Below are 16030 nucleotides of genomic sequence, written 5' to 3' on the forward strand. Positions count from 1 at the left end.
AGCAGAACAGAACCTTCAAACCCACATGGGGCAAGAGGAACAATGTTCATATTATGTTTTATGTATAGTGTTGGTATGGTGTTGCTCACAGTAAACTACTTCCTATGAAAGCATGTCATTTTAACTTCATCTCTTAAATATCTGCAAAAGTCTGTCTCAAGATCATTAACCCTCAGTTATTAATTTTGATCATATTCTTTAACTTATTTTTGAAACAGATTAAATTTACTTCATTTTGTAGGTTCTGGCTGAGATCTTTAACTCCCCTTATTTGGGGAGTTAAAGATCACTCTTGTCATGTGAGTAAAACACAGGACTGGAACCTTATTGTTGGTTGTGCCACAGACTCTTTTGTGTTGCCTTTAAAAATCCTTTTAACCTCTTTGTGCCTCAGGTTCTCCACCTGTAAAATGGGTATAATAATATTTCCTTTCCACACAGAGATGTTGTAAAGATTAATTCGGTTTATACTTATAAAGTGCTTTAAAGTCCTAGAATGGAAGTGCAAAATATGATGATTTATTTTGTGTGTTATGTAGCTTCTAGCTGAGATCTGACACTCCACTTGTGTTTTGTATCTGGGTAAATGCATGTCATGTAGTTCTGTTGTCTCTCAAAGAGCCTTGGCATATTTCCATGCAGGGCTGGCTCCAGGCACCAGCGCCGCAAGCAGGTGCTTGGGGCGGCCAACGGAAAGGGGCGGCACATCCAGCTCTTTGGTGGCAATTTGGCGGTGGATCCCTCAGTCCCTCTCGGGGGGAAGGACCTGCCGCCGAAGAATGAAGCCGCCGCCGAAGTGCTGCTGATCACGGCTTTCCCCCCCCCCCCCCCCCCCCGCCGCTTGGGGCGGCAAAAACATTGGAGCCGGCCCTGTTTCCATGGTGCTTATTTCAGCTCGTTTCTCTTACAGAGTGTGAATATAGAGAAACTACAGGGGACATCCATCAAAATTTCTACTGAAGATGGTTTGTTGAAAACCAAATATCTTTATGCAGAATCTTCATTTCTGTCTTCAACAGCTGGTGATATTCTACTGGGAAGTATTCATGGTAAGACAGAAAAGGCAAAATACAGTCTGGAATTTAGCAGATGTGCGGGTATCTATAGTGTTAATTATAAAAACAAAATGACTGCTCCCATGAGGCTGGGCCCTAAATAATCAACTGCAGACACAGCAGCTGAGCAAACCAGACTCAAACAGTTCAACACTGGCAAATGCTAAAATGATGAGATCACCATATATAAGACAAGTTAGTTAATTCTTCCTCTGCTGTAAATAATATTGTATTTTAAAGATACTTCCATAAGTAAGCTTGTTATAGTAAGGAAAAAGCATAAAAGGAAGAAACATACCACATTTTTAGGGATATAAATTAACAATTTGCCATAGAGTTAAATAGTAGAAAATACAACAAATAAAAGGAGCATCAGTGGTAAAATTATACTTTGTTTTTAAATATCTGTTTTTATCTCTTAACAGAAATCAAAGGGGTTAACCTGTTTAACAAGACTTCTGGATAGTATTTGGTTACGATGACTTAAAGTGATACTGTTTTTATTAGAAGTATTTTCTCTGTGTTTGTGCTGGCGTCCTGTATAGCTAGTATACTGCCAATTTACAATTTTCCAGGTCAAATGTCATATTTTTTCCCCAAATGTTTTTCATCCAGAATTGGAAGGATGGCTAACATGGGTCTCTTTCATATTAGTAATAGTGGTTGGAACTTGGTCCCCAGTAATAATTCACCAGAATTCCCATTGAGCACCTCTTCTCTGTTCTTGATGTGTTTATAGTGATTTTGAAGCTAAGTTAGACAAACTGGAACATGTACCAGCAGTGAAAATTACTCAGATTGGCACAAGTTCCAATCTTTAGCTATAGGCTACCAAAACAACTTGCTGCAATTTCATGAAGGCTGCAGATTTTTACCTCACTGCAGAAATGCTGCTTCTCCCTCTGATCCTTATTAAAAAAACAAACACTCCTTTGTCAATTATAGAAAACTGAAAACTGATTGATAAACTTCCTGGCTAAAGTTCCAGCCTTTAGAATGGAACCAGCCTCTCCGACAGATGAGGCATAAATAAATGTAATTACATAAATACTATATTTAGTTGCTGTTCAGTCCATTAAGCCAATATGCTGACTTTTACTAAGTAATCTTCTAAGAACTAAGTTCTTAATGTGGAATGGGGGTAGGGGTTAATGTTGGGGGAGGGGGCGGGTCTCTATGAAAAGCTTATTTTGGCTGTTTCAAGCCAAAAATGAAACAGTAACAATCATACTTGAAGGTAAATCACTTTCACAATCCACATATCTAAAGCTGTGTTGTAATTTCGGTCAGGAACAGTATGAATGCAAGTAGAGCTGTATCCAGATTAAACAAATAGTTCTTACCTTACTTCATGTTTATTTTCATAAAGCTCTACATTAAATGGTTCTGGAACTCTTAACACTTGCTCTTTTAACACACAATTCTTTTTAAAATGTTGCTTTTAAAAACAAAAGCAAAAGTAGATCTAAGTTTATTTAATACTTTGAGTGCCTTTTTATGGAACAGTAATTCTTTGTAAACACAGCAGACAAGTATAAAGATCTATTCATGATTATATAGTGCACATGTTATAACAAGTGTTTTTAACCTGATGGTGAAACTTTAAGACAAATCTTATTTTAAAATAATATAGTTCTCTATTTTAGTAATAACACCATAGATTAGTAAAAATGACAATTTTTACATTTGAATGTACTCTTTTGCCATTTGTTTACTTTTGCATTTCCCTTAGCTTGAAAATTGTAATGAGTTATTTTTATTTTTAGTTCTAGTGTATTTTGCTTCCTGTGTCTCCTGAATGAGCACAAAGCTGCAACATTTAGATTGTAAACCCATCAGGAGAGTGTTTATTTGTTAATTAAACCCACTATACCTTGTAACTAACATATATGGCTAGGGCCCTACCAAATTCATGGCCCTGAAAAACGCATCATGGACCATGAAATCTGGTCTTTGGTGTGCTTTTACCCTATACTATACAGATTTCACGGGGGAGACCAGTGTTTCTCAAATTGGGGGTCCTGACCTAAAAGGAAGTTGCAGGGGGGGTCACAAGGTTATTTTAGGAGGATCGCAGTATTGCCACCCTTACTTCTGCACTGCCTTCAGAGCTGGGCGGCCGGAGGGCGTTGGCTGTTGGCCGGGCACCCAGTTCTGAAGGCAGCGCCCTGCCAGCAGGAGCGCAGAAGTAAGGATGGCAATACCATACCATGCCACCCTTACTTCAGAGCTGCTGCCTTCAGAGCTGGGCGGCCAGAGAGTGGTGGCTGGCGACTGAGGGCCTAGCTCTGCAGGCAGCAGCGCAGAAGTAAGGGTGGCAATACTATACCATGCCAGTCCTTATTCTGTGCTACTGCTGGCAATGGCTCTGCCTTCAGAACTGGGCTCCTGGCCAGCAGCCACCGCTCTCCAGCTGCCCAGCTCTGAAGGCAGCGCCGCCGCCAGCAGCTGCGCAGAAGTAAGGGTAGCAGTACCACAACCCCCCCTACAGTACCTTGCAACCCCCACACAGCTCCTTTTTAGGTCAGGACCCCTACAGTTACAACACCATGAAATTTCAGATTTAAATAGCTGAAATCATAAAATTTACAATTTTTAAAATCCTATGACCGTGAAATTGACCAAAATGGACTGTGAATTTGGTAGGGCCCTATATATGGCAAATACCTCTGGCCTGGCTCCAGCTAAGATGGCAAAGTTTACTCTTTCCAGGCCAAACCTAGGATCAAAGGGGATGCTTAAACCTTAAAATTGCTGGTCTAGAGAAGAAGGGGGGCAGTGAGGGGTTTGAGTGAGTAGCCAGAGGCTCCCCAGGGAGTGTCAGTGAGCATTGATGGGGATTCAGAGAGAGAGAGAGAGAGAGAGAGAGGGAGACGGAGAGTACACTGCAGCGGGGCACACTGTTTCTCCCAACCCAGAGATGGAGGTAACTGGGCTAAATGGAACTTACTAAAGCTTGCAAGGAAAGATAAGGTTTTGGTAAGGGGAAATGTAGATAGGCCTTCTTTTGTTATATACATTTGCTCTGCTTACTGTGTAGGTAGAGTGAATAAATAATGCTTTGTTTTGAAGAAGTTGTTTTTGAGTCATTTAATCAGCTGCTGTCATAGGCTCCTGGAGGTAAAGAGCTTACAGGTGCTAAATGCAGTTGAGCCTGTTTGGTTAACACAGATGGTAAAGAGGGGGCCTGCAGCCCAGAAATCCAGTTTAGAACCACATCGTTGCTCCCAGAGAAGGAGGGGTGATGGTGGCAAAACCTGTCCCCAGAAGGGTGCACTTGAGAGAGATTAAAAGGGATCTAAGTGCAGCTTGCCTTGTAACTATCACACAAAGCCTCAACCTGATTTAAATAAATTATTTTTTAAATCGAGTGATTTAAATTAATTATTTAAATTCCCTGAATTTAAACCACAATGCCTTAGCCTGTTGTTGTTTACTTTTTCTGATAGACTTACTTACGTGACCACAATGCATTAAAAAGCAACCGGTATTAAATTATGTAAGCGTTACTACACTTGGTAGGAGTTAGCATGCAGAGTAGACTCATAGACTTTAAGGCCAGAAGGGACCATCATGATTATCTAGTTTGACCTCCTGCATATTGCAGGCCACAGAAACTTCACACACCCATTCCTGTAATAGATCCCTAACCTCTGACTGAATTACATGATTTAACGACTTTAAGTTACAGAGGATCCACCATTTACACTAGTCTAAACCTGCAAGTCACCTGTGCCCCATGCTGCAGAGGAAGGCGAAACCCCCCCAGGGTCTCTGCAATCTGACCAAAGGGAAAATTCCTTCCCAACCCCAAATATGGCAGTAAGTTAGACCCTGAGCATGTGGGCAAGACCCACTAGACAGACACCTAGGAAAGAAATCTCTGTAGTAACTCAGAGCTTGCCCCATCTAATGTCCCATCACTGGATAGTGGAGATATTTGCTGCTAGCAGTCACAGATCAGCTACATGCCACTGTAGGCAGTCTCATCATACCATCCCCTCCATAAAATTATTAAGCTCAGTCTTGAAGCCAGTTAGGTTTTTTGTCCCCACTGCTCCCCTTGTAAGACTGTTCCAAAATTTCACTTCTCTGATGGTTAGAAACTGTTGTCTAATTTCAAGCCTACATTTGTTGATGCCTATTTTATATCTATTCGTTCTTGTGTCCACATTGGTGCTTAACTTAAATAACTCCTCTCCCTCCCTGGTATTTATAGAGAGCAATCATATCTCCTCTCAGCCTTCTTTCGATTAGGCTAAACAAGCCAAGCTCTTTGAGTCGCCTCTCATAAGGTAGATTTTCCATTCCTAGGATCATCTTAGTAGCCCTTCTCTATACCTGTTCCAGTTTGAATTCATCTTTGTTAAACATGGGAGACCAGAGTCGCACACAGTATTCCAGATGAGGTCTCACCAGTGCCTTGTATAATGGTAACAGATATTTCCTGTGTCTACTGGAAATACCTCACCTGTGCCTGCCTAGGACTGCATTAGCCTTTTTCACATCTGCATCACGTTGGAGGCTCATAGTCATTCTGTGATCAACCAATACACCCAGACCTTTTTCCTCCTCTGTCACATAAGCTTTTGAAATGAACTTCTGATTTAAAAGATCTTGGCTATGTGCAGCGTGGAGGAAGGTTAAAATGGGAACTCTCTTATGCTATCATTAACTTATCACCTAGATATTATAAAGAAGCTATGACATGTGGAAAGGCTTGTTATTCTTTGAGCTTGGCACTGTAAAAGCACATGAAAATATGGTCCCTGCACAAAAATGAGTCTTATACATTTTTAATTACAGATTATGGAACTACTATATGTTAAATGACTTCATTTCAAAATTCTACATATTTTAGCAGTCTGGTGTTAGCTCCTTCATAAGCATAGGTCTGAACAGCATCAACTTCACAATAGAAAACCAAAGCTAAGAAGGAGTGTGAGGATATGAACTCTATCCCTTCCCATGCATCCTAACATGCCTTGTCCCCTTATGGGCCTAAGTCAGGAATTCACAGGGAAAGCAATACAATATAAGAGAAATATGATGCCGCTGTTCACATCCCAGGAGCCACATCTTGAGTTTGGCCTCAAGCTGACCTTGATGTTGAGACTTACAATATCTATAGATAAACAAAACTTAGGAATGCAGGAAAAGGTTCTCATTAATGTTCAGAAAGAACAGAAATCATTGAAACATTAAGCCACCACCATCAGTGATTTATTAAAGCAGCTAGAGTGCAGTATTTACAGTACTTCACCACAACATCACATCCAGTAGTGCAGAATAAACCAACCAATATTTAAATATAGTCAAAACTCCTCTGCTCCACCCCAGATATATTTAGACTCAAGGATTAGTTAGCTGAAAAATTGTAAGTTTAACTAAATATTGGAATTAATGGAATAATTAAATGAGTTAAAAGTCAGTTTTGTATATACTCTATGGACATTTCACAACACAGCACAGGAAGAAATTGCTCTCTGCCTTCCAAACAACTTGTCAAATTGGCTGAGTTAATGTGATTTATGAAAATTCAGTAATCTCCAAATGTTTAATATTCTTCTGGGATAGTTAATAATTTATAAACGGGGGGCTAATTTCAAGTAAGTGGCTGCAGGTCCGTTTGAGTCACCTGATTACAACAGGTCTGAATCTGGCCCTGTGTCTCTTTTTTGTTGTGTAGAAATAAGTATTAATAACCAAAAGGAGGAAAAGAGGAGACCTATACATGGGCTGTATACCTGAGGCTGGAAAGGGCAAGGGAGGGGAAACCCCTTTCAAGTTGACAGAACATATAAAAACAGTCTGATTCCGTCCTTAGTAATGCCTATTGTCTTCTATGATTGCCCAGTTTGACCTCTGATGTGAAAATTTTCAGTCTTGTTCTGAGGGGCTTGAAAATTGTAAATTTCTTTCATCATATTGTTGTCAATTTCCGAATCATGGAAACCATTTTTAAACTGTATTTTGCAGTATACTACTTTCCTGTGCAGTTCTACTTGGCATTTTGAATGTATTTTGTGTGTGAATGTCGCTCCATAAATATGAGGTATGTGTATAATACCTTCTACCAGCTATTGAGAGACCATTAACTACATGATTTTTTTTTAATGAGGTAGATCCTAAGCCTTAGGCACTGGTCTTGCAAATTCTGCAAGCACTGTAGTTGAATAGGAAGAGTACAGTACATGGATTTTACTATGTCTGAAGATATCTGCATATAACACGATGTGGTACTGTCTGATCAGAAATTGACAAGTACAACAAGAGATGATTTTACATGCTTTAGCTTCAGTTCTCTTGCACTATTCTACACTTATTCTCTTTAATCTCTTGGGGCCAGATTGTGTGAGGTGCTTAGAACTGTCGAATCCCAGTAAAATCTGTGAAAATTGAGGATGCTTGATATCTCCAATGGGACCTGCCACACCACTGGTTCTCAACCTTTTTTCATTTGTGAACCCCTAAAAAATTTCTAATGGAAGTGCAGACCCCTTTGGAAATCTTAGACACAGTCTGAGGATCCCCAGGAGTTTGTGGACCACGGGTTGAGAACCACTGCTCTACACCTTGCAACACCCACCCTTTCTTTGTCAAATAGATTGCTCTGGTGTCCATAAGAAATGAATATAATACTGTAGTACGGCTGAACAGAATCATGTTTTGCTAAACAAATTAAAAACTGATAAATTATTTACTACTTTCCACGATCTTGTTATGTGCTTGCTCAAAAATTACATGTCAGTTTACAATAAACTGATTCCTTTAACAGATTTATGACTTTGTCGGCTCCTCATTTCATTTAATTCTTTCAAAACAGGGATGCAGATACTAAAGTGATTACTTGCACAGATTGACATTGGAGTCTGACATTAAGAGTGGTTTGAAGGGAATAGCATGGTAATGTGCAGTGACTCCACAGGAATTTTTTAAGAAGAAGCCCTGCAGTATGAAATAGAAAAACCCCTCCTGGAAAAAAAATGTTATTGCAATCCCCCACGCTCAACTTGGAAAATATATCACTGTTGGAAGATGGAAACTTTTTTTGTTTAGCTGTCTGTATGCCATTTTTGTTACACATACAATTAAACCAATTTAGTCAGCCATTATGGCTGAGCCATATGGCCCATGTGGTTAACTGCACAATAAAAAAAAAAATGTGGCACAAAATAATAATAATAAAAAAGTATTAGTTGATACCCATGAAATGCTTTTGGCTTTTTTTTTGTTTGTTTGTCTATATGTTCATAAAGTTTTACACAAATTGTTTTCCATATCTTCATATTTTTAAACTTTATTTCCACATTTGTTAAGAATTTTCATAAAATGCAACTCTGTGAATATAAAATAATATATTTTGTATTGATTTATTTTGTTAATTTTTATTTGCAACCCAAATAAAAATATGTAGACTAGCAGTTGCATTATGGTCATTGGAGCAGGACTCCCAGATATGCAGATAATCTGTGCAGCCTCTGAATGGACTGTATAAAATAAGTTTCTCTTATCATTAAAACATTGACTCTGTTTTTCTCTTATAGGTGACACAACCCTTCAAACTAAAACAGGGAACATCACAGTAGGTAGGTTCTACTTTCTCTTGAAATAGGACAGCATTCTTGTATTTTTTTCCAGATAGTATTTAGGTGAAATACATAGATTATTTGTATCTTCAGTAACATATTTTGTTTGTTTTTCTGATGTGATTAAAATGTTTTCTAGGATTTTTAATAAAGAATTGGTTTAGTACAGGATTGTTTCATTTTGGTTTTGCAAACTGTAAGAAATATTATAATGCTGGGAAAGATAAAGCTATACATTTAGAAAGACATCCATTCTTGTTTTAAAAATTCCCAAGTAAGGAAAATGTACCACAGCACTTGGTAATCTGTTCCAATGCTGAATTACGCTTACTATGAAAAATTTACCTCTCTTTTCCAGTCTGAATTTTACTGACCTCAGCTTTCAGCCTTTGGATATTGTTATGCCTTTATCTGCTAGATAAAAGAGCTCTGAAGTATCTGATATCTTCTTTCTCTGTAGATAATTATAGAACATGATCAAGTGTCTTCTTAACCTTTTATTTTGTCTTATGTTTGATGATTAAAACTGAATGGCTGGGATTTTGTCACTCACAAGTAATATTAAATCATTGTTTTATTATTTTATGTCATCTGCAAAGATGCTAGGAGCGTCTTTAGAAAATAAAGACAAAATGTTTACAGTCAAAGTGCCACTTTAATCAGTTTGCTCTTTAATTTAAGAAAAAAGCCCGGGGTTAGTCTTGTCTCTGTTTCAACAAAGTGATTTTTGTTTGTGAATGGTAAAACACTGCTGAATTATCTCAATGTTCTCTTGTGATTTTGTACTGTACATATGAGCTCAGGAGTTGTTGTGACTCCTTCTTTTTGACTTCAAATCAAAATGTACTGGGCCTGATTCATCACTGAGTTACTCCAGTTTTATGCCAATGTAATTCTAGTGATTTCAGTGAAGTAAAACTGGAGTAACGCAGTGGTGAATCAGGTGGACTGTCTTTTTTGGATATACAATGTGAGCACTCAAGGAATTACATTTTTGTAAATGAATACAATTATGGAGCTAATTCTGAAAGGTTCTGAGTGTTTTCTGGTAGCACCAACCGATCTCAGTGACCCCACCACAGCAAGCTCCTTGCAGGATTGAGGCCTGTTAGAAATATCAAAACCTGAAAACAATAGTAATTAAAAAAACAATATCAACATTTCTTAAAAATAAAGGCGACAAATCTCCTCACAAAAGTCAGTCATGGAAACCACAAACCTAAACTCAACTTTCCAGACTCTGCTTTTCCTTCTGTCAAATGAACTGTTTGATGATGACGGTGTTAGAAGACTACAGTTTCTTAACACGGGAGGTATCACTGTCTACTAACAGATGACGAATAGTTTCCATAGTTAACTGAACTCAGTTCTAAATATTAAGGAGTGTCTGACAGTTGAGAGCCATTTTATCTTTCAGATTTATGTGCCTTAGTGATTAGTTACATTTCACTTTTTCCTCAGGAGATCACAAAGCCATTTGTATTCATTTTCAGGCTTTGTTATGGACATTTTCAAAGGAAAAAATAACTTTTTAAAGAATCATATACACTTAGGGGACACTGGGCGAGATATGATAATACCTTTCACTTACGTAGTGTCACCTCAAGCTCTTAAAGTGCTTTACACAAGTGGATAAGTATTTTCTCTGTTTTATGGGGAAACTGAGGCACAAAGTGGTTAAGTGGATTGCTAGAGCTCACACAGTGACTCTGGTCTTCTAGCGCTTAGTGCCTTCCTATAACCACTGCGCTATGTTATCTGCCTGCAGGTACATATATTTTCAAATTTTAGCAAATGAATGTTATTCCTGTTTGTATAAAGTTAGTAATACAGTAAAGTTAGTAATACAGTAAATAATAAGATTTTGCACAAACAGGAATGCCATTCATTAGGTAAAACTAGTTAATTGAATAATATACCCATTATATCTCTCAATGACTCTATAGTATCTTGCTACTTAGTGTATCCTTAGTATATATGTCAATCTCGTAGGAGACTGACTAACACAGAGGTGAGGTGTTGAACTTATTTTCAGGGTATTAATCTGTGAGCCAACAGGAAATCATGCTAATCAACGATTCCTTATTCTTGCAAAATTCTGCTTTAATAGTTAGTAGGAACCAAGCAACACTTATGTATTATATACTTGGTGATCCAATCATAAATTCAACAGGAATTGAGGATGTTCAACTATGTTCCCTGTAATCTGCCTGGCCTGCTCTCCAGGGCTGCACAGGCAGGCAGGGAGAGACGCCCCTTCCCTGGCCCGGCCCAGGCTCTCCGGAGCTGCTGGGGAGAGGAGCCCCTCGCCTGGCCTGCCCCAGGCCCGCCGGAGCTGCCAGGGAGAGGAGCCATTTGCCCAGCCCGGCCCATGCCCACCGGAGCTACCAGGGTGAGGAGCCCCTCCCTCGGCCCGTCCCAGCCCCGCCAGAGCTGCCCCTACCGGGGAGAGGCATCTGTCACCCAGTCCCAAGCTGCTGTGGCGAGAGAGGGCTGTGGGGGGAGTCCTTTCTCCCCACCGCAGCCCCAGGGCAGTATGCACCCTTAGTCCCTCATCCTTGGTCCCACCCCAGCCGTGAGCCCCTTCCCAGACCCCAATCCCCTCATCCCTGGCCCCACACCAGAGCCTGCTCCCCCAGCCAGAGACCTCACCCACGCCGCACCCCAACCCTCTGCCCCAGCCCTGAGCCCATTCCCACACTCCGAACCCCTCGGCCCCACCCCATGAATTTTGTATGTTCACCAATGTGAAGGTGATGTGTCACACATCACCTCCATATTAATGTACATATCAAAATTCATTCCGCACATGGATGTAAAAAATTAGGGGGAATGCTGGTGTTCAACTTCTTGCAGGATTGGGCCTTTAAAATAAGCATACTGAAGCAGGAAGCATGCTTTTCTCTACAGCATGTGTTTATACAGTGCTAAATACACTGTTAGTGATTAACAAATGTGAAATAATTTTGATGTGTTTTGAAAGTACTGTGCTGGAAACTTCTCAGTTTGGACCAAATAATATTCAGCTTTTAAATGACTTGTTAATTTAGATCAACCCAACCTTGTTTTATTTCTGATTTGATTAAATCACTGCTGAAAATGGTCCTTAAAATACTACCAGAATTCTTAACAGTTTCACAAAGGACAGCAAAGAAGGCTTTGTGTTCAGTACTAATCTTATCTTTCCAATTTATAGTTGGCACAGTCCAGTAATCATTCATTCCTTGCTGTTATGCCTTGTTCCCTTGAGGTGTTCTCTGCTGCCAGGACAAATTTCTTTCTACCATCCTACAGCTGTATTAAAAATAACATTCAAGTCCTGCTTCCCTGCATGGTAATGTTTACATTTCAGCTCCAAAATGTTCTGAGATAGCAAATCTTTACTTTGAGTTTGGTCTGTTGGAAATGTGAGAAAAATGGGGAGTTCTGTGCCAACCATGCTATTTCAAATAGGAGGGCATGACCCCAGATTTTTTTTGGGATTGAAGGCAGAGTTTATTTTCAACTGCCAGCCTTATGGATTGTATTTACAGGAAGTAGGGTACTGCTTTTGAAAGCAAGATTTGGCACACAGACACAAGGAAACTCAGGAAAGAACAAATTTGTCAGGCTCATTTTCTTACACGTTTCATTGCCAACTTTTTCACCATCCTTCAAATATTGAAAGACATGAAGTGATTCTGTCCCACTTCCTCACATCGTGACCCTCTGTCTGTACAGGACCTGGAGTCACTTGTTGCCTTGGATTTGTTGTACCTGAAATTTTAATTTCCAGTTAAGTGCTAAACATTTGTCAAAACACAGATATCTGATACTTGAAATTGGGGTACAGTACTAAAGTGAAAGTGAACTGAGCAATCTGCAGGTGTCCACAGTGATGTGAGAAGGTTGCTATATGTGACTATTGCTTGGAGGTTACTCAGGACTGAAAAACAATACCAAGAATTTGGTTGCAAATTCTCTCTCCTATGAAGTTGTATTGTTTGAGGAAAACAAAAAAGATGCTCAAAATATCTGCAGCATAATTGTGTGAGGAAACACCCCAAATATAAGTTGTGTAGCTCCAACAACATGCTCAGAACTGTGGGCTGATTTTTATCTCAAACCCTAACACCGGGTATGACATGCTGCAGGCTTTCAATGCCTATTTGAAAACTTGGCTGTGTCAGGATGCCCATTTCACTTCTGGGGCTTCAGATCAACATTTGGGTGCTTATGCACTGATATGAGTACCCAGGTGTGGAACTAGATGCCTATCTTAAGCATTCAAGTGTTTAAAAGTAGACCCAAGATTTTTAATTTGGTATTTTCCCCCTAATGAGGATGGAAGCTCCTCCTCAGCAATTGTTCTTAAGTATTTTTATATTATTCAAGTCCACTCCTTCACTTCATCCAAATACAGCTACCAAAATAATCGTTATCACCTTCTTCCTCTTCCCTCCTTTGTCAGATACCCTCCCTTGTTGCGTCATGTTGAATTTAGACTGTGTGGTCTGGGCAGAGACTGTGCATTGAAGAGCACAGCAATACCAAAAACAAGTGTATCTGAAAACAAAAACACAGCCTCTGCCCTAGAAAAATAATAATAAAAGCACATAAGAACATAAGAATGGCCATACTGAGTCAGACCAATGGTCCATCTAGCTCACTATCCTGTCTCTGACAGTGGCCAGTGCCAGATGCTTCAGGGGGATGAATAGAACAGGGCACTTTTGAGTGATCCATCCCCTGTTGTCCAGTCCCAGTTTCTGGAAGTCAGAGGCAGTCTAGCAATCTGAGTGGAGCATGGGCATAGGCGCCAACTTTCTCCGGCACCGGTGGGTGCCTACGCCCCCTGCCCTGACTCCACCCCATCCCCGCCCCTGGTCCTGCCCCCATTCCAACCCCATCCCCAAAGTCCCTGTCCTAACTCCGCCCCCTCCCTGCCCCTATTGGATCCCTTCCCCAAATCCCCGCCCCGGCCCTGCCTCTTCCCGCGTTCCCTGTCCTCCCCCCTCCCTCCCTGCCCCACGAATCAGCTGTTTTGCAGCGCAAGCGCTGGGAGGGAGGCAGGAGAAACAGGCCGCGGTGGCGCGATCGCGGAGGAGGCGGAGGTGAGCTGGAGCAGGGGGGCGGGGTGGGGCCAGGGGGAGCTGCCAGTGGGTGCTGAGCACCCACCAATTTTTTTCCGTGGGTGTTCCAGCCCCGGAGCACCCACGGAGTCGGCGCCTATGAGCATGGGGTTGTGTCCCTAACCATCTTGGCTAATAGCCATTGATAGATGAGTTCATAGAGGATAGGTCTAATTCTTTTTTTTAACCCAGTTATACTTTTGGCCTTCAGAACATCCCTTGGAAACAAGTTCCACAGGTTGATTTTACATTGTGTGAAGAAGTACTTCCTTTTGTTTGTTTTTAATCTGCTGCCTATTAATTTCATTGGATGACCCCTAGTTCTTGTGTTATGTGAAGAGGTAAATAACACTTCCCTATGCACTTCGTTCATACCATTCATGATTTTATAGACCTCTATCGTATCCCCCCCTCAGTCATCTCTCTTCTGAACTGAACAGTTCGTTTTTTTAATCTCTCCTCTTATGAAAGCTGTTCCATACACCTAATCATTTTTGTTTCCTTTCTCTGTACTTTTTCCAATTCTAATATATCTTATTTTGAGATGGGATGACCAGAACTCCACGCAGTATCCAAGATGTGGCTATACCATGGATTTATGTAGTGGCATTATGATATTTTCTGTCTTATTATCTATCCCTTTCCAAATGGTTCCTAACATTCTGTCAGCTTTTTTGATTGCCATTGCACGTTGAGTGGATGTTTTCAGAGAACTATCCATGATGATTCCAAGGTCTCTTTCTTGAGTGGTGTGATGGGGGTATACAAATAAGGAGTAAAGAATTACTCTGGGCTCAGCCAGCACCACCCCACCACACCTGTAAGAAATGCACCAATTGGAGAAGGAATTAAAAGGCAGGGAAACAGCTCACTTGCTGGGAGATCAGGGAAGAGAGCAAACCTGCATCCTGCAGCTCCAGCAGAGAAGAGCCGAGGGAAAGGCAGAATCACTTCCTAAAACAACTGCCCAAAGGTCCCGCCCTGAGGGAAGGGAGGACCTGCTGCAGAGACAGGTATAGAGAAGGGCTACTAATATGATCCTAGGAATGGAAAATCTACCTTATGAGACATGGCCCAGAAGGAGGCAGTTGCAACCCTGAGAGAGAGAGAGCTACCATGATGTGCGCAGCTGCCGGCAGGTGCCTTGTGTTGGGCGGACACCCTTCACATTGTCTTAACCCAGACAGCGACCTTGGGACAATTGGGGTGTGTGTTAGGAAGTGGCCCAGGGAGGGCACCTTAAGTGCCCCTGGCTGTCAGATCACTGATAGCCCTCAAAAGGCCCTGGGACAGACCTGGACTGGGAGGCCCAGGCTCCTCTACCAACACCCACCTGCAAGTCACGGGTCAAAGCCCCTGACTAGTAGGTGCTGCTTCCCTACCAACCACCTCCCGAACTAGGGACATCTCAAATGGTAACAGCTAACTTAGATCCCATCATTTTGTATATATAGTTGGTATTATTTTTTCCATTGTGGATTAATTAGCATTTATCAACACTGAATTTCATCTGCCATATGGTTGCCCAGTCAGCCAGTTTTGTGAGATCCCTTGGTAACTCTTCACAGTCAGCTTTGGACTTAATGATATTGAGTAAATTTGTATCTTCTGCAAACTTTGCCACTTCACTGTTTACACCTTTTTTCCTGATCATTTATGAATATGTTGAACAGCACAGGTCCCAGTACAGATCCTTGGGAAACCCTGTTATTTATCTCTCTCTATTGTGAAAATTGGCTGTTTATTCCTACTCTTTGTTTCCTGTCTTTCAACCAGTTACTGATCCATGAGAGGACCTTTCCTCTTATCCCATGACTCTATAGTTTGCTTAAGAGTCTTTGGTGTGGGACGTCATCAAAGGCTTTTTGAAAGTCCAGGTATGCTATATCTACTGGATCACCCTGGTCACATGCTTGTTGACACCTTCAAAGAATTCTAACAGATTGGTGAGGCATACTTGCCATTTACAAAAGCAGTGTTGAATCTTCCCCAACACACCATGTTTACCTATGTATCTGATTTTGTTCTTTACTATAGTTTTAAACAATTTGTCTGGTACTGAAGTTAGGCTTAATGGCCTGTAATTGCCAGGATCACCTCTGGAGCCTTTTACATTACATTAACTATCCTCCAGTCATTTGATACAGAGGCTGATTTAAGCAATAGATTACATAGCACAGTTAGAAGTTCTGCAGTTTCCTATTTGATTTCTGTCAGAACTCTTGGGTGAGTACCATCTGATCCTGGGGATTTATTACTATTTAATGTATCAATT

At 40.8% G+C, this 16030-nt stretch overlaps 1 protein-coding gene across 1 annotated transcript in view; it reads left to right on the top strand.

Annotated features, from left to right (window-relative positions):
• FAM185A (family with sequence similarity 185 member A) overlaps positions 1–16030 on the top strand; it is a 67500-nt gene that overhangs the window by 24330 nt on the left and 27140 nt on the right. Inside the window, exons 4-5 of the mRNA XM_065423228.1 lie at positions 911–1049; positions 8603–8644. Coding sequence (XP_065279300.1) covers positions 911–1049; positions 8603–8644 — 181 coding nt within the window. The remainder of the gene's footprint in view (positions 1–910; positions 1050–8602; positions 8645–16030) is intronic.

This window comes from Emys orbicularis, chromosome 1 (assembly GCF_028017835.1).
Source record: "Emys orbicularis isolate rEmyOrb1 chromosome 1, rEmyOrb1.hap1, whole genome shotgun sequence".
NCBI lineage: Eukaryota > Metazoa > Chordata > Testudines > Emydidae > Emys > Emys orbicularis.